Genomic DNA, 23,500 nt, shown 5'->3' on the forward strand with positions numbered 1-23,500 from the left:
GGTATGAGTGCATTCTTGCTTGTGCAGTATTGCTTAATTGTACTAATTTTCTCTTAAATGTTTCTCATTTTGCCACCAAAATGTTGAAGGTTTTAAACGTCAGTAAAGAGAAGGTTATATTGTATATTAGACTACAATATAAATGTGGACTGCAAAAACGGACACAAATGTGATAAACTCACAAGAATGCAGAGAGAAGTGTTTGTCATCAGCACCAGCACTGGCCTCTCCTCGTCCCAGTAAGTGCTGGATGGAGTGCAGCTGGAAACATGGGTCTGCTAGAAGCACAGAGGAGGCCTGAGCAATCCTGCAACACACAACCAGAATTTGACTTTACTGATACGCACGTGTTTAACGATCCGAAGGTAAAAGTGCGTATTACATCACACAGACACCATGTAACTATATGTAAAGTGTAATGCCGACAAAAACCCACTTCTACATGCAACACTCCATAAAGATATGATTTATACGGTTTGGAGTGGAAGATCTCCTACTATAGCGCTCTGACCTCAACCCTATTAAATACCTTTGGGAAAGTTTGGGGCATTGATTACACCCCAGTTTTCCTCACTGTACATCAGCACCTGAATTGACTAACACCCTTGTGGTACAATGAGCAAAAATCTCCATAATCACACTACAAAATTTAGTGAAACATCTTTCCAGAGGAGTAAAAGTTATTTTAACACACATTGTAACTAAATGTTGAATGGGATGTTCATAATGCACATAAAAATCAGGTGTCCACAAACATTTGACAATATAGTTGTGTTTATGTTTATATGATATAATAAAACCAACACTGTTTTAAATTATTTGCTGTCACTGAAAAAGAAATAATCATAAACTTTATTATAAACCTAAATATTCTGTTCCTGTCATTAGACACCTTTATGCTACTATTTAATTTATTTTTGTACTTTTTGACACACTGTGTAAACACCCAATTGTCCTCTATTCACTTATTATGCACACTATGTAGGGTATAACATAATGTTGAAGATTTTGTATAGTATCATTCTTTTACGCCATAAAATATACAAAATTAAAAGATGCATATGTGACATTTCTATTAAAAACACACAAACAATACAAAGGCCTTTTTGTTATAATAACAGGTTACAGTGCAAATATTTTTTTCAGTTTCTATATGCAAAAGACAAATAAGTACAAATGATGAAAACAATCTATTAAATTGTCCTTATGCAAAATCCAAACATCAACCACTACATTCTCTAGAGAGGGAGAGATTAAAAGTGAGAGTTTGTAATAGAGGGAAATAAAGAGAGAAGAATGGAGAGAACTAAGGCAGAAAGAGAAAATGAGAGAGAGACAGAGAGAGAATGGAGATTGATTGAGTGTGAAAGAAGGAATGGTGAAGTAAAAGATGGAAATAGAAAAAAAGAGAGATGGAGTAAAGGGTGGTGAGAGAGAGAGAGAGAGAGAGAGAGAGAGAGAGAGAGAGAGAGAGAGAGAGAGAGAGAGAGAGAGAGAGATTTAGTGAGAAACGGAGATTGCTAGAGTGTGTGTGAGAGTAAAAGGCGTTAGAGAAAGAGATGGTAATGAGAAAGGGAAATAGAGAAAAGAGAGAGAGAGAGAGAGAGAGAGAGAGAGAGAGAGAGAGAGAGAGAGAGAGAGAGAGAGAGAGAGAGAGAGAGAGAGAAGGGATAGAAAGAGAGAAAGAAGGAAACAAAAGGATGGAGCGAGAGTGAGAGAAATGAAGATTGGTAGAGCATGAGAGAAAGAGGGAACTAGAAAGATGGAGAGAAAGACAGATAGAGTGAGAAATGAAGATTGCAAAAGTGTGCGAGAGTGAAGGGGGAGAGAGAAAATGATATAGAGAGATAGAGAGAGTAATGGAGAGAAAGGGGGAGAGAGAGAGAAACAGTCGCAGAGAGAAAGTCAGAAAGAAAGAGGGAGAGAAAGAGACAGTGTATGAGAGGAAGAGGGGAAATAGAAAGACGGAGATAATGGCAGACGGAAAGAGAAATGACGATTGCTAGAGTGTTTGAGAGAAAGGGGAGGGAGAGAGAAAAAATATAGAGAGAGGGAATGCGAGAGCGAAAAAAAGAAAGGGATGGCGAGCGTGAGAGAGATTTATAGAGTGTGATAGAAAGAGGGAAATGGAAAAATAGGAAAAATGGAGAGAGACAGACAGAGTGAGAGATGAAGATTAGTAGAGAAGGTGCTAGAAAGGGAGAAATTGAAAGAGAGAAAAAGTTGGGAAAGAGACAGATAGACAGATAGACAGAGGGAAAGACAAACATCGAGGCTGTCATGGACTGCTAACATGTGATGAAGGTCAACCCCAGCAGCACACTTGTGCTGACAGCACACAGACACAACACCTCAGTGAAAAACAAACATGGCTAAGAATAGCTCCTGGTTGTTGTTTCCCGCCGCATTCACGGACACTACTGATACACACAGAGAGTAAACATCGCCCTGCTTTAAAGGCCGGTGGAAATAAACAAAGCCCTGAGCCTTGCAGCTTCATCGAGGACACCACCTCAAAGCTCTTTCGCTCCTTTTCCTGCCACAAACACAAAGTCATTTGAGACCAAGGACACATTGAGTGAGTAAAAGGACATGAATTGTAACTCACACAAGCCTGTCCTTCTTACCCCTAAAATTAGATTTCATTTTGTCGCTCTTTTGCATATACTTTTTCAACACCTGCTCCCACGGAATTCATGCTAGTGCTCTGAACTTTCTGTTTGCTAAATCAGATTTGCTAATAATGAATCAGATCCCCACTAAAACGGAGCGAGTGATGAAGAGTGTGACTGTTTAGGAAACCAGCAAACCATTGAGTAATCAAATGTAGGATTTGAATATGGCACAGGGGATTGTGCTACCTTTGAGAACACCATAAACCATTTAATCCAATGTACTGCTGTGAAAAAGTATTTGATTTCTTGATTCAACAGGTCTGGTAGTAATCAGGCCTTGGTGTGTGTGTGTGGGGGGGGGGGCAATTACTTGTTCACATAGGGTCAGACAGGTTTGGACAGCTTTTTCCTTTCAATAAATCAATTACAACATCATGGATACTAACACAACTAAAACATTCTAAAGTGTTGAGTAAGCATTTCAACAGCATTAGAGTTGGCATTACATGGACACCGGAAAAACAAGGCCTCTTTAAAAAATGACATAAAATAGCGAATTGAAAACTTTTTAAAGCCGAAAATTTCGACTTTTTAATTGTTTTTAAGACTCCACAGAAACCCTGTATGTCACCAGCGGGTTAAGCGACAGTCCAATTTCCAAAAACAGCTAGACATCCAGTTGTGTTAGCTAGAACATCTGGTAAAAGGGTATCAAGCCTTTTTGAGGTTCATCATCGATAGAATACAACAGTCGGAAAACAAATCAATGTTCATTTCACAGAAATCTTTCCCTAGCTAGAAGTAATTTTTCACACAGGCGCGAACGTGAAAACACTGCCCTAATCAATTACAGCCCAAGGGGTGGACAGGCGACCCAGATAAACAATGGAGAAACAAATAAATGACAAGATGTATCCAGTAACAACAAGTCACACTGTCTCTGACATTCACATACACAAAACACACACACACACACACACACACACACACACACACACACACACACACACACACACACACACACACACACACACACAAACACCTGGCTGTCTTCCTGCTGATCAACTGGAAGAGGCAGGATGTAGCTGGGAGGGGTTTTTCAAAATGCATTACTATACACACACACACACACACACACACACACACACACACACACACACACACACACACACACACACACACACACACAAACACACACACAAAATGTCTTACTCTCCAGCATAAACCATTTACCACCCACTCATCTCTTACCTCTGGCTTTAAAATACTCAATCACAAGCGTGCACACACACACACACACACACACACACACACACACACACACACACACAGGGCATTATAGTTCATAATAAAATCACTAAAATATTAACACTAGGAGGACAAGAAACAAACAGGTGTTTTTTTCCCAAGATGGAGGACTTTATAAGCGGTACTCTAATTTGTGGATGATGAGGGTTTGCAAACACATACACACACACACACACACACACACACACACACATCATAAGCATCATTCTGAGTCGAGGCTTCATGTTAACAGCTCACTGTGAGGGAACCACTCAGGACCTGCTTTCACATGCCACGTACACATGTTTCCTCTCACCAGGCATTTTCACACGTTGCGATTCACTGGAGAGACACTTTACATGTGCAAAGGCTTTGTCAACAGGAACACAGACGTAGCATGCTGTTTCGCTAATTAGGAAAACATGCCAAACTAGCCTATGGTGGTTCACTAAAGGTTAATCCCAAAGAGAGCATAAGAAGAATAGACATACTGTACATACCACAGAGGTTCTAAATTCTCATTTCTGATTGGTCGGAAGGTATCGATCGGTTCGAATTGCCAGAATGTGCTGATTTATTTTCTAGAGCAGCAGCTCTGACTATTTATAGATTCTAGATAGATCTGTGGTTCAATATTACGACATTATAATTCAGTTCAACTTTATTTCTGTAGCGCTTTTCACAGTGTCTTAAAGCAGCTTTACAGAGAGTAAGAATTATAGAACACAATTCACGTAATTTTTGTGTCTATGGCCGATGTGCAAACCTGCAGCGATTGTGGCAAAGAAAAAACTTCTTTTGATGGTATTGAGAGGAACCAGATTCTCATTTCTCATTTAGGGGACACCAAAAGTGTGATAACAAATTATAAAAACATTACAAACACTGGAGAGTGAGAAATATCACGAGCACCGGAGTATGTGTCCTTTCTATGGTCTTCTTCATTCAGTAGGAGTTGTGAAACCGAGTGCTCCTGAGCAATAAATTAGCTCAACATCTGAGATCTTTACATATTCGACATATCCTTTAAATGTTTATTGATGGGGGGAAAAAAGCATATCTAGAATGTTTTTTCAAGTATTGTTCAAGAGGTTGTTTATCTTTAACGTCTGAAATCTTCATGAAGTAGGATCCAACTGGAGCTGGTGCAACCTCTAGATGCCTCAGGATCCTCGTGGGGTCAGCATCTTTTTTTTTTGAAGGTCTGAAATCTTAATGAGGTGGGTCACAACAGGAGCTGGGTGCAACCTCTAGCTACCTCAGGATCTTCGTGGGGTCGGCATCTTCTTTTTGAAGGTCCGAAATGTTCATAAGGTGGCATTAAAATGGGGATTCTTGAATGATTCTACTTGGCAGCTTTAGAATATAAAAATTAGATCAAGTTTAAACACATTATCTTTTGACATAAGCTTTCCAACACAAAAAAGTCTTTGGGACGATGAGTGGATTTTCTAGAACGTTGCATGTAACTATAAATTACATATATATTACAACATTCTACCTCATGTTGCCTTTTTTTGTACTGTTATGTTTACTTTACAAATGATACCCTTTTTGTGTTTAACTTTACATTCGCACCTTATACTGTATTAAAGTCATCCCTCGATTTATCGCGGTTCGAATCTCGCGGTTTCACTTTATCGCGATTTTCAATTTGACACATAACTAATTTGTTTCCTGATTTACAACTAAAAAATCTACATTTATAGTGAATTGTTTTATGTTGAAATAAGGTAATTTATTAATAATAATATAATTAACAATTATAAAATGAAGTAAAAGTATACCTAAAATACTGTACAGCGTTATCATAAATTTACCCGAGACAAAGAACACGTCGTGTTGTTTACAAATCATAAGAAATGAGTAGCATTACGAAAAATCATAGGTTTCCGCTTATTAATTGGTTGTAGTATTCTCTGATATCAAAAAAAGGGTGGAGTTGAGGACGTACTTCACCGGGTTTAGCCAATCAAAATAAAGAATGCAGTGGCGTGTATGTTTAACTCAGCATAGGACACTTTACCCAATAAACAAACAGAGAAACTATGCATAGGCTACGCTACAGTACTGTACTGTACTCACTATAAATGTGATATTTCTGCGAATGTACACAATGTTTATTTCGCTATAATCTTGCAACTGTTCCATTTATTGCGGAAATTAGTTTTTCGCGGTCGGTTTTGGCAACTACCCCAATATAAGGGGGACAACTGTATTTGTTATATATATATATATATATATATATAGTGCATATTGTACAATATGTTTCTTGTATTTGTAATTGTATATGTATATTTATAGATATTAGATTCATTTATTTATATACATTGCTTTCAGCACTTCTGGTTAGATGCTAACTGCATTTCATTGACCCTGTATTTGAATTTTTTACAAGTTGAATTTTACATAATCTATACATCTATAATGAAAAAAAGATTAACATTGGCATTAGTGTGTTTGAAAAGGAATGAAACATTACTAAAAAAATAAAAAAAAATATTGAAATAGTTTTAACTTTAATAGTTTAAAAAAAAACTAACTCTGCATTGCGTCGCAATTTCTACTGTACAGCATTTTTTACATTGACAATGTTGAATTGTATTTTTTATATCGTAATGTACAATTGAGTCATTGTACTCTTGTTCTATCTGGTGCCTTATGTTATTCTTATAAATGATGCACTTATTAAATTAAAGAATTTACAATTGATTTAACTCCTCCTTTGGCAACAGACGTATCGGTTCAACAGCTCAGGTATTGACCTTGAAGCTGAATGATGACAGAAACTAATCTCATCCATTTACTCTGCCGTGCTTATTTAATTTGCAAGGTTGAATTCTTCCTTTTAAAATCAATTCTAAAACTAATAAAGTAGGCAATGTAAACTCATTGTTCCATTTTAAGTATTTATTATGCTTGTGTCTACTACTTATAGCCTTTATGTGCAATATGTGCAATATATTTTGTACAATATGTTTTTTTTTCATTTGCACCGTTTGTATTTTCGAATACATTTGTATAGAGAGAATATTTTATATATTTGTCATATTTTTTTTTATATATATTTAGTTTTGTTTGTTGAATTTTCTTCATGGTGAAATTTTCTTCATGGTTAATAATGTTCTATCTATCTATCTATCTATCTATCTATCTATCTATCTATCTATCTATCTATCTATCTATCTATCTATCTATCTATCTATCTATCTATCTATCTATCTACAGTCACTGCCAATTAACAGAGAAAATAACAACAATACACATATGACACATTTCAATTTCGACTCGAGGGAACAGGTTGTACATGTCGATCTGAGGCACGTTCCCTCCCCAGCTCAAGATGCTGACCCTGTCCTTTTAGCTTTTGCAGAGCTCATCGAAAGCCTTAATTTTCCGACGGATTCTTCGGAGTGCAACAAAGAGAGATTGATTTGTGAGCGAAAGCCAGTCAGAATAATTACCATTGTAAGTTTAATGCACGACAACAGCGGCTGAGAGACCCCTCAGGAATCCTTTTGTCTGTCGAATGACTCAATATATGGCTGAAGGTTTAAAATTCAAAGAAGAAGAAAACTTCTGAATAGAAAAGATTGCCAAGTGTATTTCATTTTTCTGTTCTTTAATTTAAAGTCTTTGGAAAAAAAGGAAAAAAAGGAACAAAAAAAATAAATATATATATATGTATGTATAAAATTTGAAAAAGGTATGCAGCGTAAAGACAAAACACATCACGTTTCACTAAAGAGCATAATCGGTGCTAGAATTATCTTTTTATTTAGTAAGCAAAGATGTGCTGATGAAGTCTTATGATTTATGTTTATTACTTTCACCCATATCGCTGAAAAATATCTGTCAGTCAATAGATATCATGGAGATGGACATACTTTGAAATTTAGACTACATTATACTACAGGATATATTCATGTATGCATTAAGCGCATGTACATTACATTATATTACCTTACAACTTAGCAGTTAAGGATTAAGGGGCTTGCTGAAGGGCCCAGCAGTGGCAGCTTGGTGTGGCCTGGAGTTAAACTTGTGGCCTTCAGATCCAAAGTCCTATGCCTTAACCACTAAGCCAATGTACTTATTCTCTTTTAGTTTAGATTATATATTTGGACAGCAGAGCACATTCAGTTTAGTTTAATATTATTTCTATTGCACCTTTAACAGGTATTCAGGTAATAGTTCTTGATATCAATATCTACATAAATAAATAAATAAATTGTACACAATTATTACACTGTACATTCTACATACAATAGAAACGCAAATTTGTGGTCTAAATGTATCCAATATATGAGTATGTAAGGGTAAATACATTATATCCTTATTACTTATTACTATAGCAAAAACTTACATACACACTTGTGTATTTTAAACTATTCATATAGTAAAGCTTTCTTTGTGAACATTTAGTTTGTAGAGGAAACTCCCCTGAAATCAAGCGAGTGTACATGTAAACCTGTAATTGCCTTTATTGCATTTTTGACCAAGCAATGAAAGCTTTTTAAATCCATTTTCAGGCCTGCCGTGTTTTTGACATCGTTTGGATCAGTAAAATCCTTTTATGTGGCTTTTTTAGCAAAGAAAAATGCTGGAATTAATATAAATAATTATCTTTACTTTTCCGGTTGTCATGATTGCTGAATCATGGATACCATTCCCAAAACGAGCTTACGTCCAACTCGCACCATTGCATAGAAAATCTCTTTTATATCTGACTTATCCTAGAACCGGTCCTGCACTCATCCAAGCCTCTTATTCACAATCTACTCATAGTGCACATCCGTCTAACACACTTGTTTGGATGTATGATATACTGTACACCTGCAGAAAGGCAATCATTTATAATCACAATACCCAGTGTTAACAAAACAAATGGGTGAAGTACGGTTCCTCACAAGATTTCTTTCTAACATCAGCGAGTTGTTCAAACAGAAAACCCTCTGTTTTATACTTTAGGAATCTAAATGTATATCCTGCTGTTTTGTGACAACACCTATAAATAATGTGATATGTAACTATAAATAATGTAAATATGAACTGATTTGAATATGCAAACGCTATCCAAAAATAAATAAATCCAAGCCAACCGAACGTATTTGTCTTTATTCTACACAGATGAATGTCCCGATCTGTAAGCAGCAATGCACAGACTTTTAGGAGACATCATTTTTATGATTTATTAACGATCTCTGACAGGGGAAAAAAATGCTTCATTGTCAAAAAGCCTTCATTGTCAAATTGCACTTTGTCTATCAGGAAAGCATATAGAGTAGAAGCAGATCGAATCGATTAACCTCAAGGTTCTGACCTTCACACCTTCTAACTGAGAGTATACCTGTTCTGAGAGAGAGAAAAAAAAATGACTAAGCTGAAGAATTAATTTGGTCAAACAGAGACATACCCAAGATGTAAAGTCTGGTCTTCTTAATTAAATATGCTCTGAAAGATCACATGATCGCTTCCAAGAACAGATAATGGCCAATCATTACACAACACAGTGAAATAAAATTAGCTGACCTTGTAGCTCTTGTAGCTGAGCTGTAGCTGTTTTGTTTTTTTTCTCGAGTCAGCGGACCAAATGAGCCTTCCTCACAAGTTCACCTGCAAAAGCTGCCTTCGATCTTTCGTTTGTAGCTGTGCATAACTTCAAATAAAGTTCCAGCAGAGAAGCTGCTATGGTGGAAAAAAGTCAGCAGGACCTTGTTTCTGTGTGTGGGTGTGTACTGAAGCTGTGGGTACACAGAGTGTTATGAACTATGACAGCAGTCACGGTTGGTGCAATTATGACTTCAAGGCAAAGATAGGGTCCTGGTCAACTAATACACACACCACACATACAGTACAAGCAGATCACAAGGACTTACGCACACTGGAAGATGCAGGAAATTGTAGAACAAAAAAAATAAATAAAAAAATTACAAAATTTGAAGGCAGGAAAAAAAAAAAAAAAAAAAAAAAAAGCATAGAACGTTCTGAATAAAAAAAATATGCATGAGCGAATATATGCGTCGCAAAAACCTTTATGGATCCAAGCCAGAGGAGATCTGTCAAAGCTAAATTATATCTGCCTTGCTCACTATTGCAAGTGAACTAAAAGCAAGCATTTTATAATTACATTTAAAGGCAAACAAAACATTTGCACTACCATAAACCCGTGTATGTTTTCTTGTCTTTCAATCAACATGTATAGACAAATAGTTTAGGGGCACCTAACCATAAAATCCATATGTTCTTTTTCAACCATTAAGTCCCTAATTGCTGTCAGAAGTAACCTCTTCTGAGATGTTGCACTAGATGTTGACCATATCTGACCATAGGATGTGCTTTTTGAACATTTCTTTCCACATTTAATCATATATATGACTACTTATTATATCCTCCACTCTTCTGGGAAGATGTTTCACTAGATGTAGGATTGTGCTTGGGGTGCATGTTTAATAGGGTTGAGGTCAGAGCTCTGTAGCAGGCCACTCAAGATCTTCCATTCCAACCCATATACACCATATCTTCGTAGAGCTAGCTTTGTGCACAGGTTTGAGTCTACTAGTTCAATTAAAGAGAACAAATTTCCACATGCTTCCACATCCAAAGACATCCTATACCATTGTGTACCTCCAACTTTGTGGAAACGGTTTGGAGAAGAACCACACAAGTCAGGTGTCCCAATACTTTTGTAAACTGGTACTTTACTTTTAGTGTAACTCAATAAACTAATGAAAGATTTTTTCATTAATGAAAATGATTACACATATCCCTTTCTTTGTAACAAATGTAATACCCAGATTTTAATAAACGCATCACGTCTTTATAATAAATGGAATAAATGAAAGTCTTTTTGCTTGATATTATCATATATTAAAATCATGTATGTAATATTCAAATCTGCAGCTCAAAATGTAATTACTGGCTATTGTGCATGCCTTGAAATAAATTGTGTACTTCCCATTAATATTATCACTGCTAATTAAAGTTAAACAGACACTAGGGAAAAAAACTTGTCACCGCCTGTAAGAAATAACCTGCCAAAAGAAATCCTACAAAAAAGAAATAAGGAAAGAAAAAAGTACAGAACAGGATGAATACGAGGAGAAAACAAAACATTGAACACTCCTTCTGTTCCATAGTTATCAGCGCCGACCAATCGGTGCTTGGAAGAAACCCCTTGATGCCCCTCCTCTACGACTGATGAAACTGTAAGAGTGGAGAGAGAGAGAGAGAGAGAAAGAGAGAGAAAGAGAGAGACAGAGAGAGAGAGAGAGAGAGAGAGAGAGAGAGAGAGAGAGAGAGAGAGAGAGAGAGAGAAAGAGAGAGAGAGAGAGAGAGAGAGAGAGGGGCAGCAAGACAGAGGAGGAGAGAGAGAGACTACGTAGTGTACACACAGGCTCTGTAGGAAACAGCCTGCGAGTGCGAGAGATCGGGGAAAAAAATAAAAGAGCAGAAAAAAAGGAAGACTCTGGAGGGGGATCCGTTACATTTCCGAAAATTGACGAAGCATCAAAAGAGGAAGAAATGCACTGGACAACCCCCTCAATCTGATAAACATTAGTTCTCCTGATGCCACGTGCACATACAAAAGTATGGAAACAAAGGACTGAAAGAGTGCAACATACTTCTGGCTTGGACATGAGGACGAACATTCGAGAATGTTGTCTTTTCTACTTCTGAAATAAAGAGATGATGTTGCTTGCTTCGAAAAAAGGGACATGCTACTGCTTGTAAGTAATGACTCATAAATCCTTTGCGTTATAAAAGCGAACAGATTGCTTCTCTGAACTGCCATGAGTGCAGCACTCAGCTCATACTTATTTTAACTGAGCTGGACAGAATGCTGACGTTCTTGAAGATCTTATCCAAGTCTGCAGCAGCCAACCAAATCGTCTTTTAAGGATCTCCTGCCATCATTTAAATGCCACAACTAGAAGACAACATAGACTTTCAAGATTAGGTACCATGGAAGTGATAATATCTTTCTCGAGCATGGGGCAGAACCTACAACTGTCTATTGGCTCCTGGACTCCTGAAAGCTCCCTGTGGTGAGACCTAACACACTTAAAACTTAGAGTAGCTGTCATAATCAATGCACTGTATCATAAGGAAACGCGACCTACTGACACAAAATTTGTCGTTGCTGGAACTACTGGGATATTTGGAGTAAACTCTGACATTTGGTAGGTGAAAGATTATTACTGTCATCACTTAATGTGTTAAATAATGGTTTATCAAACTGGTAACAACTGCAAGCATAACATCAATTTTAACCGTTGTTTAAAATTTGTTTACTTACAATCTTTGTCTTTGTTTCTATCAGATTTAGAGTCGGCTTCAGATACCATCTTGCCATCCCGTCTAAACCACTGTGTTCTTAATGTGTGGGCATCTACCCCTTTAGCACTCTGGCTGCTCTGCAAAGCTCCAGCAGCATCCTGACGGCACAATGCTGTGTGCTCAGGGTGTGGCCGCCCATCTGATGCTGAGCTCGGTGCTGTTGCACTTGGCCAAGTCTAGTCTACCTGCTGGCTGCCTTAAAGTCTCAGACATCCTAAGCTGCAGCAATCTCGGACTCAAGTTTTTACCAAAAGAGTTACCGACACCAGCCGCCACCTTGGATTTCAACCACAATCATCTGACTAAGCTTGAGGAAGGCAGCTTCGCTGGACTTCCAAATCTCATTATCCTGCGCCTGGCTCACAATCATCTGAGCAACCTCTACCCTGGAACATTCCGTAATGCGAGTGGTCTGCACCACCTTGACCTTTCGTCAAATCAGCTGAACAAGGTGGATAACCATTACTTCGAGGAGCTTGTGGGAATCAAGGAATTGCTGCTTTTCAATAATCACATTGTCCGAGTGGAAAGCAACGCATTGATCAGCCTGAGCAACCTGCACAAGGTCTACCTCAGCCATAATCGTCTGACCGACTTCCCGTTCTTCTCCATTCAGGAGCACAGCCATCCTTTTCTTGTGACACTGGACCTAAGCTCGAACCGTATGTCCAAGCTACCTGTTGAGGACATTGCAGCTCTGCCGGCATCAGTTCAAGGTGGACTATACTTGCACAATAACAGTCTTATCTGCGAGTGTGCAATGTATAGCATGTTCAAACAATGGGAACAAAAAAACTTCATCTCAGTCAGGGATTACCAAATGGAGCATACATGCTTAATATACGGGGAGCCTCGTGCCTCAGTGCAGTTTCTCGAACACACTCGCTTCTTTGAAAACTGTACTGTAAAGGGACAAAACCTGCTTGTTTCTGAAACAGATAATAATTTGAAGGTGGACATAGGCGACACTGTGTTGCTGGAATGTAAGACTTCACTGAAGGGACAACAGCTCACATACCAGTGGGTATCCCCTCTCAAGGAATATATTGTCCCACCAGGAAACAATGATGCGATGCGAATGTATGCAAATGGCAGCCTGGAGATTACTGCAGTGCGAGCGAAGGACTCTGGGGTGTATTGGTGCATGGCATTGGACCGCTATAATTTACGGAATGAGACATGGGAGGTAAACATAACGGTGACGATGCATTCCCATGAGCCTGAGCACTTCAACACGGGCTTTACCACTCTGCTAGGATGTGCAGTTAGCCTTGTACTGGTTCTTATATACCTTTATCTGACACCCTGCCGCTGCTGGTGCCGCAAGCAGCCTTTACCTGCAACACCCAGTCCCGCAAACGAATGCAGTGCCCAGTCTTCGATCCTGACACCTACGCCACCTGCCACCACGGAAGGACCCGGCCGCAAGGTCAGTAACAACAAGCATGTGGTCTTTCTGGAGCCCATCAAGGAGGTTCAAAACGGGAGGCCCAGCGAGGCACTGATCTCCGAGAATCCAAAGGTGCATGTACTACGAAACAATGCTGACTCTTTCAACTCAGTCTTTTCAGACACCACTATCGTGGCATAGCATTAGGTTGCCATCATTACCAATCCTTCATTCCACTAAAATAGTGGGTCTTTTAATGTGGCAGTCTGCAACTTCTGCTGCCTCTCAGGACAGAGCAGGGAGAGGACTTCACAAGCCAAATGGCAAAGCAGGGAAAATAGCAAAGCAGGGAAAGCGTAGGAGCAACAAAAAAATAGCAGAGAACATGTAAGAAAAACAGATGTAGCCAAACACTGCCCTGATCATGTACATCAAGCTTTAAAAGGAAAAGAGCACAGTGGTACAGTACAGGGAAAGGTATGCATGATGCTTTGGATGCCCTTTAACCCTGCTTGAGCCTTGAAAGAATGACTGCTGTACAATAGATGCCTTGTTTAGAGCTTATATGCCTCTGCTTTGGACTGTAACTCAATATTCGACAAAGAAATAGCACAAGCATTATAGAGGATGGAATGTGGTAGTAGTTAATTTTTTTTAAGAAGTTTAACATTTTATCCATATCTGATTTTCTACATACAGTATATGTGCCCTTTATAGGAATTTTGGCATATTGTGAGAATGTGGAAAAAGGCTGAGAGGAATCATTTACATCTTGTGACCTGTTTTCCAAGTTTGTAACAGAGGTGCAGTTACTGTATGTAGCCAGTACTTCTGGATCTGAATGGAAAAAACCCCACAGATGATTACAGTGGATTAAAGCAAGCTAACCGTGTATTGAAATACACTCCCTGACATTCCACCACCCTTCCCCATCCCCACTTCCCTCACCCCTCAAACCAATGCCTTCTTTATCGATCTCTTAATAAACCATTGTGCTTCGACTCCAGAGGTAAATGCCTTCCTCGTTATTGGAAAATATTTGGATTACTACAAAGGTTATCAATAGATCAGTAAGATATTTATATATCGATGGTTCTAAATAACTGAAGATTTCGTACACTTGTGTACATTGGTGTGGCAAAGACACACAACGAGGGTCACAAAGATTGATTAAACTTGGGTACAAATGTGTGATATACATTTTTTTTTTTTTTTGGGGACCAAACAAAAACATGGCTCAACTGTGGGTTTAATTTTTTTAGAAAATTACATTACAGTGAAGCCACGAAATAAAATACAAAGCCAATTCAGTCTAGCTGTTTAAAACACTGCCTCTACAGTGCTCTGTAAGTGGAAAGATAAAAATTAAATTGCATTAGTCGACGGTATGAAAATACGTTGTCATACACAACTCAAATATATTTACTACGGGACATTACCCTAGTGCCGAAGCCCTCCACCTCCTGAATAAATGCATAAGAAATTGTCCTTTTCATCTGTTTTTTGAATGCAAGTGCACTAAATGCATGACAAGCATCATCAACATCATTAACATTAACAAGACCATCATCGTCATCACTGCCTTCAGCACTATGTTATGTGATGTTGATTTTAAAGCTCTTGCAAGTGCCGGTGTTTACACCTTGTACGATGTAAGGTAGAACCATGGAACTGAACGTAGCTCTTAAAGCAGGTGTGGGCTTAAAGTCCATGTGTGCAACTGGCCTACCGATTAAACCTGTCATAAATTTCAATATCAAGAGGAATCAGAGGGACATTTAAATTGTTAAAGCATAGTATAGTGATAAGAGTAGATGCATGTGGTCTATCTACTGCAATAAACATCAACACAGAGAGTGTGTGTTTATCTAGGTGTGTTTTTATGTGCAAGTTAGGACCAAATGTCCCCACAATAATAGTTGACAGCTTTGACATTGGTAGAACATTTCTGGGGTCCCCACGAGGATAAATGTTAAAAAGCAAATGTTGTTAGGAGTTGGCACAGTGTTAATTAGCTGTATATTAATAATTATATCAATGGGGTCATCTGACCATAAGTGTGTGTGTGTGTGTGTGTGTGTGTGTGTGTGTGTGTGTGTGTGTGTGTGTGTGTGTGTGTGTGGGTGCAGTCCTGAGTTTAAAAAGGTCCAATCTTTCCCAATTAGCCATGGCAGTCATAACAGCTCAAGGAAGCCAGGCCTGCCAGCTGAACATAATAATCCCTTATTCCTTTGCATAACGTCTGTGCCTATGAGGGACTCTGCCATTTGTGTATGTCTGGAAAGAGGCTGATTCTCAAAACCAGGAGGACAGGAATACACACACACATGAGCACACACACACACAAACACACACACACACGCACACACACAATATCGATCTTACCTTCACTTCAAGTGCAGATGAACATGATTAAACATGCACTTACACTAGTAATACGGACAAACTATCTCAAATCAATCTAAAAATCTCCTTGCATATAAATGTATGCAGTCATTTAGATGGCTAGAAAGACAGATGACAAAATGGGACTGTCATCAGTGTCTCTCTGATAAACCGAGCTTTCAAAACTAACAGAGCAGAACCCATAGTCAAGATTTTATTGTCACATATAGCTTCATTTTATTTATAGCGCTCATCCGTTTTGCGCCAGAAGGCGGCACGGCTGTTAAGATTCCCTGCTCGTTCTTTTTCCCACTACATACTACATTCAATTTAATAATAATAAAAAGGGGGGCTTCCCTTCAAAACAACAGAAAAAAAAAACCTGAATAATGTGTTGCAGTAGATGCAGATCAAACAAAAAAAAAAAACTTAACTGAAATGGGAATCCGTCTAACTTAATGTGGTAAAAGTGTTTTGTTCTTTTTACATCTTCTAACGTTTCAGTAAGCTTTCCACCGTCAAGACACTGGACTGGAGAAATCCAATTAGATTTGCCAAACTGTCTGTGACGGTGAAGTGAACGGGACGAATGTGTAATTGATTTGCTTGTGTTTATTGGCTAGCTCATAGCGTGTAATGGGATGTAAAAGCCGCAGGAAGAAGGCAAAAGATGCAAATGATGTCAATTTCATTACCTAATTAAAGCTCAGATCTCTATTAAACTAAAAACAAACAACAAAAAAATCTCTGTGATGCTAAATATTGTTTAAAGAAAATCCATTTTAAAACCAGTTTTAAGCGTGTGATAGCGAATTGGTCGATTCTCCCAAACAAACATTTTCCCCAAAGCATACGTTCAGGATTCATGTTTGTCATCAAACTACAGGCTGAGTGAAACAAAAAAGCTTGTTTAGCTAATAAGCAGTCTTTAAACATTGCTAATTAGGTCAGTTACCTCCTTAGAGAAATTTATAAATAATACGTAGTATATGTTGGCTTGTTTGCGAGCATGAGCAGAGAAGGTTTGGAACGCTTTGGAATATTGCAGAAAATTCTGTCAGGTTACTTTGTTAGCTAGTTAACTAGCATTAAATGATCAATGATATCAAATCCAGATAGTTTCTAATCACCATCTGCCAAGCATTTGAGTTCAATAATACAAGCATTGATGTGACTGAAAATTCCTGTCAGAAATGATTTTAGCTCTTGTTAGCTCATTAGCTAATATTAGCCATAAAGATGAGGATTATTTTTTTTTTTACTTAAGGATCTTGTGTGATCTCTTGCGTGGTCACCTGATTGTAAGCCAAATTTAAGCACTCTTCAGAGTTTATGCAGAGAGGCAAGAAAACATCCAGTGAGAGGCCATTATGCAGGGGGAAATGCCATGTTAATGAAAGAGAAGACAGAGGAGAATGTCCAGACTTGTTCCAGTGACATGAAGGCTAACTCAAATGACCAATCTTTGCAAATGGGGTAAACAGAAAAGCATATCAGAATGAAACTGAGGATGTTATTACATAACAGCAGAAGATGATCACATCACACTCCTTTTCAAAAACAAGAACCTGTAGCTATCATGGGCAAGCTAACCCAAGCTGCATAACAGAATTAGAAAGAAAATCACCTGGTCTTTTCCCAGTCTTCATTCGTACAGTTTGGGTAGATTTGATATCTGTTCTTGGTGGAATGGAGCCATTATTACTGTTTTAGTGTCAAGCTGGTAACTCGACCTCATATCATATTAATATATTAATATTAGGGCTGTCAATCGATTCAAATATTTAATCTCGATCAATCACATGATTGTCATTAGTTAACTAGTTAATAATCGCAACTTATTCGTACATATTTATCTGTTCTAAATGTACCTTAAATTAATACGTCTACGTTTTTAATACACTAACTAATTGTGACAGATGTTATAAAATATATATCATTTCATTATTTTACACTCTGGAAATTATTCTTTTAATATGAATTTATTTCGGTATTTAATTTCTGTAGTTATAGTTATGTAAATGTTTTCAGTGGTTGTTTTAATTGTGAAATATTGTACGTGGCTCCATAAGAATTATGTTCCGGTTCCGGTTGCTTCCCTCAGTTTACAGTAAGCAATTGAGCTACAATGTTTAGTGATTAAAAATTATTTTTTCGGTAATGTTTATTTCTCTTTTCTTTTTTTATATATGAGTAAAGAAAGGATGTTTTGCATTGAAGGTTTTAATTTCGCCTCATTTCTATTTATTTATCTATTTTCTTGAATAAAAATGGTCGCACAAATGCGCGCTGTGTTAATTGCACGTTGATAAAATTAACGCCGTTAAGATTAATTTGCGTTGACGCATAATTGACGTTAATTTTGACAGCCCTAAATATTACAAAAGAATTTACTAATTTTCTTATGAATGTATCCACGCTGAACAACCACCATATAGAACACAAGCAGAACACAGATGATGATGATCAGGTGATCAGGATTGTTTCTGTTCTCAGTCATGTTTACATCAATGACTCCCTCTGTCTCATCTACGTTACCCCCCTGTACTTCTTGCTGCCTTCTGCTGTGCTCGTTGTTAGCTATGTAGGCTAGGCAATGTCTGTGGTGACACACCAGTGGTAGGCTAAAAAACCATGCAATGACAGGAAATATGTTGATAGGCTGAAAACGACATGCACTGAGAAGAAAAAAATACTGAATAGATTAAAACTTAAGTAACGAGCCTGGTTTGAAAATGCAAGTAGAAACAGATATTTGTGTAAAAATGGAATGAGTGAAAGTAAAAAGTTGTCCAAAAAATAAATAGTGACGTAAAATACTGATACCAGAAAAAATCTACTTAAGTACAGCATTTGTACTTTAATACTTCCAACCTCTGACATTAGCTAAAGCTCATGACCTGTATCTGCATAAATGGATTGGAGTCTACAGGTGTTCCACACACACACACACACACACACACACACACACACACACACACACACACACACACACACACAGACACACACACACAGAAAATTGATAATGTAGCTGATTTCCAAACACCTTATAGTCATTCGAAGTCTTAATTAGCCGCTAACACTAGTCATTTCCTACTTTGTTTAGTTCTTTCCAAACCAAACAATGCCCATGTCTGTATGTCCCCCTTTCGATTTATTACTACCACAGAGTTCTGGTTTAGGAAATAATCTTAGTCTTTTTAAAGTAGGTCCTATCTGAACTGGCACATGCAATCCGACTCACAAAAAAAGGGCAAAATCTATGTGCAGGTCTTAGCCAGAGTTCTAACGTGTCTGAGAGGAAAGCGAGTAGATCTTGAGAGGATACTCTCCATAACGAATGTTTTTTTTCCCAGTGAAAGCCTGAGGGCAGGCTCCATTAGGAATTCATCAAATCTTCCAAAGTTCTCGACAGAACAAGAGGCAAACCGATATCAATGAAAAATAGTGCAGGTAAAATGCCTGGGATTATGGAAATGGGATCAGATCAATCACATTTAGGTTCTCCTAAACAAAATTAATGAAGATACACCACTTTGGCATTCGGTTTATCAATTTAAAGTCATCATTTATGCAGGCGCTTTATATAGAACCCATTAAAATGCTGCTATTCCTGGACTACATCTTCCCAAATGGACATGGTAAGTTCCAGTTCTTGCTGTGAGAATCACTGACCTGAGAAACTGACTTCTCTGGAATGTTGCTCAGCACTGCATATCACTAGCATGAACCCAAAGGTTGTTGTGTGTGTGTGTGTGTGTGTGTGTGTGTGTGTGTGTGTGTGTGTGTGTGTGTGTGTGTGTGTGTGTGTGTGTGTGTGTGTGTGAACTCTCAGACATGTAGCACAACAGGATGTTTTACATATTAAGCAAAAAGGCTGGAGTTGGCTCAAGTTAATTATCTGACATCACGAATAGAAATTCAGAGCCAAGACTAAATCGTGTTGCTACTGAGAAGCCATCTGGGGTCTTTTCCAGTGAGATGGTTCCAGCAGTGTTGCTCAGTGTTGTTCGAAACAGACAACCAGTTAAAAAAAAAACAAGCAATCTAGTTCTGTACGTCTGTACGTATCATGTTCCAAGGTCACTGCCTTATAAGCTCTGTTTGGGAGTATATTATTATAAATCTCTGCAGTGACAAAATATTTAGATGTTCCCAGCTCCAAACATTTAGTCAGTTGGTCTACTGTGGAACAGTTGGTCTGAAAGAGATAAATGACCCAGGCCAACTGCTGGGTAAATGTGTACCCTGCTAAAGATGAACGGATTTGCTCTGATCCAATAGCAGGGCTCAGTTCACACAATACAGGCAAGTGTTTGTAGATGATGGGATGGCGGGATATAAAAAAAAAGAAAAAGATCCCATCTACCAACTGTGTACTCGCTTAAGCTCTGTTTAACTGCAGAGCGAAACCAGCAGGTGAGTAGACGAGGCTTGACGATATTTCATTTGCGAAAGAAAGGTTGAGAAAATGAAAGCCAGCACCAAACAATAGTCGCAAATTCAATAAAGCATTAGCATTTCTGCAGAGTGTGTCAACACAACGCAATATTACCTTCTAGCATTAACCCAGGATGATAATGGCTGCCACTGATATCTATTGAAAAGCAGCAGAAGGTTGGGTGAATAGCGCCAGTATATATACATGTGCAATAATTTCTTGCCTCATGGTCAGTGACATTAGGATTGGCCACAGATCATTCAAGGCACTAAGCAATCTAAAGTAGTTACTGAGCTGGAATGAATGAATGAATGATAGACAAACTCATATGATTTGATTTTACAATGAAAAATGATCAAGATGATCAAGCGTCAAAATTAATGAAAATTTAATTCAAAATTAAAGCGTTCAAAAAGCCAGTTTTTCCATACTACATATTTGTCAGTTCTGAATCTGAACTAACAACTGAAAAAAAAAACTGCAATGTACTTATAACTCTTTCATCATCATCATCATCATGAGAATAGGAAAAGAAACAGGTGTGTCAAGACAGTCATAGGCTAAAATACATGAACTGCCTTTTGCCAACAGCGGAGCAGTTTTTCACCCTGACACAAGGAAGATTCCTACAATTCCAGAGCATCCTGGAAACAACCGAATGTACTGGGTGCTCTCGAATCATGCTGACCAAAACACTTCTTTATCACATAAAAGGACAGCCACTTCATTAACGGCAACATGTAAAGAGCAAAGCTGTCACTCTTAGCAAGTCACCGAGATGCTCAGATGGTTAGCAATACAAATGTGCTAGTGAGCAATAGAACATAGAGGAAGTTCACTCCAGAAGGCAGAGCTGGAGGTGGCAAAGTTGAAGATACTAAGATTTTCATTGGGAGTGATGACGATAAACAGGATTAGAAATTAATTTATTAGAGGGACCGCGCACGTAGGACGTTTTGGAGACAAGGTGAGGGAGGCACGATTGAGATGGTTTAGACGTGCAGAGGGGGGATAGTGTTGTATAAAGGGGTACAAGAATACTGAGGATGGAACCACCTGGAAGGAGGAGAAGAGAAAGGCCAAGGAGGAGGTTTATGGATGTGGTAAGGAAAAAAAAAAATGCAGGTAGTTGTTTTGAATGAAGCAGATGTAGAGGACAGGGTGGTGTGGAGAAGGATGGTCGGTTGTGGCGACCCCTAACGGGAGCAGCCGAAAGACGAAGATATTTATATACATGTTCGCATGAAAGAGCAGCCAAACTGAGGGTGTTTTTTTTTCCTGTCAGCTTCATGATACAATCATTCAGACCATGTTGTCAGTACAAATACACTTCACTGTGCTATTCTGTGATAAACACCCCAAATACATTGCCCAGATGCACAAGGAGCTAAATTATACGAGCAAGAAGAAGACTAAGTGCATTACAAGAACACAAGGGTGTAAAATTCACAAATGGTGTAAAATTTTGCTTCTAGCCTTCCCTCTTTTTTTTTTTTTTTGCTCTGTCTTTATTTCTCTCTCCTCTCCAGATGTGTCAATTCTCTCGCTCGGCTGGCAAGCGCTCTCTCGCTCCTGACATATGGATCACTCTTTCGACTCCACAGTAACGTCCGAGAGCAGAGCGTACTGTAGGCAAATGCGAGGAAAAGTAATACAAGCAATGTCTGCTTAGCCCCCGATCGTTCTTCTCCGCGCGAACAATGAATCTTTACGGAAACACGGTTTCAGACACAACAGATGGAATGGATGGTGCCCATGCCGTATTCGCTGGCAGAAGCACGATGAAAATGCCACGGAAAAAACTAGTGATACTGAAGATGTCTGGTCGAAGCTGTCACCGTTCTCAAAAGACACTAAAGCAACGAGGAAAGGAAAAAAGCGTAATAGCATCTGTTTGTCGTGAATGCGTTTAGATTGACAACAAAGGATTCTGAATGAGGTTAAGAATAAAGCATGGATGAATAATAAAGTCTGGATATACAAACACTTTACGTGTGGGTCAAAAGTGTGTCATTTGTGTGCTGTGAGTGACTTTACTGACGTGTGAGTAATGAATATGACATTTTAATACTCGCCAACAAGAAGCACATTAAAGCGCTAACAAATTCATCTAAAAGATAAACACCACTCATTCATTTATAGCCAGTGGTGAACAGTAACAAAGTTAATGTAATTATTTGTACGGTACTTTCCTGAAGTATTTCCATTTGAGGAGACATTTACTTTAACTTCACTAAATTTCAATGTCAAATATCGTACTTTTTAGCTACATTTAAAAAAAAAAAACAGTCGTTCCTTTTTATTTATGAGTGGATAAAAACGTAACCGGTCAAACACACAGCAAGCCACCAATCAGGGTAGAGCTCACGCTCTGTTTTGATCGCCGCTTGCTGGTATCTACTTAGCAAAAACATGCATTTCAGCATCAGCTCAACATCAAGCAAAACATTTTGAGAGTCAAAAAAAGGAAGGACGAAATTCCTTATTTGCTTGATTTCTTTTTTTTTTTTTTTGAGTAATTGAAACAAAAGGTTTTGGGCTTGTGATCGTTTTATTAGATATCAATTAGTGTTTGACATTAATATCATTCTATAATAGACTGATGCGTTAAGAGTAACATTAGAGTCTTTTCACATAAACTAAGTTGATTAAGCAAAAGTCTTATTATAGTAATAAATCATAGAACTTTGGAAGTACATTTGAGGGCAAATAAATTTTTTTATTTTACTCAAGTGAAAGTTTAAATAGAGCCGTTTTACTTTCTCAAATACATGGTTTGTGTACTTCGTCCACCGCTGTTTATACCCAAATTTGACCTAGATTGAGAAATAATGGGCAAAGGAAATGAATGCAAGATGAGGGGCCTACCAAAACCAAGCAACATGGTTTCAAGCAAATGCAAAATGTGATGGATTTTCCAACAGCAAAGCTCAATCTGTGAAAGAGTTTCCAGTGCAGTAAACAATACTAATACAGTTTACTGCTTATCAATCACAGGAGCACACTATAAAGAGGATACGACACCCTGTTGCATCATCAAAA

The 23,500-nt window shown here is 38.2% G+C and overlaps 2 protein-coding genes across 4 annotated transcripts in view; one reads left to right on the top strand and one right to left on the bottom strand.

The window, feature by feature from the left end:
- rnf123 (ring finger protein 123) overlaps nt 1-23,500 on the bottom strand; it is a 166,419-nt gene that overhangs the window by 45,352 nt on the left and 97,567 nt on the right. Inside the window, exon 36 of the mRNA XM_083534394.1 lies at nt 183-307. Within this exon, the coding sequence (XP_083390520.1) occupies nt 183-307 (125 nt within the window). The remainder of the gene's footprint in view (nt 1-182; nt 308-23,500) is intronic.
- On the top strand, nt 11,152-22,444 carry amigo3 (adhesion molecule with Ig-like domain 3). Of its 3 annotated transcripts, none has more exons than XM_083534505.1 (3): nt 11,152-12,085; nt 12,226-13,671; nt 21,988-22,444. In XM_083534505.1, exons 2-3 carry the CDS (start codon nt 12,352-12,354, stop codon nt 22,063-22,065), a joined length of 1,398 nt encoding a protein of 465 aa, XP_083390631.1. In that variant the 5' UTR covers nt 11,152-12,085; nt 12,226-12,351; the 3' UTR covers nt 22,066-22,444. The 3 variants fall into 3 exon arrangements, with proteins under 3 accessions (XP_083390631.1, XP_083390632.1, XP_083390630.1); XM_083534506.1 differs by lacking the exon at nt 21,988-22,444 and adding an exon at nt 19,374-19,751; XM_083534504.1 differs by lacking the exon at nt 21,988-22,444 and having other exon boundaries at nt 11,153-12,085; nt 12,226-14,638.

Source organism: Silurus aristotelis, assembly GCF_946808225.1.
Source record: "Silurus aristotelis genome assembly, chromosome: 28".
Lineage (NCBI taxonomy): Eukaryota > Metazoa > Chordata > Actinopteri > Siluriformes > Siluridae > Silurus > Silurus aristotelis.

What these genes read in the sequence shown, in the direction of transcription:
- amigo3 (XM_083534504.1), top strand. Translation starts at nt 12,352, where the DNA reads ATGCTGTGTGCTCAGGGTGTGGCCGCCCATCTGATGCTGAGCTCGGTG.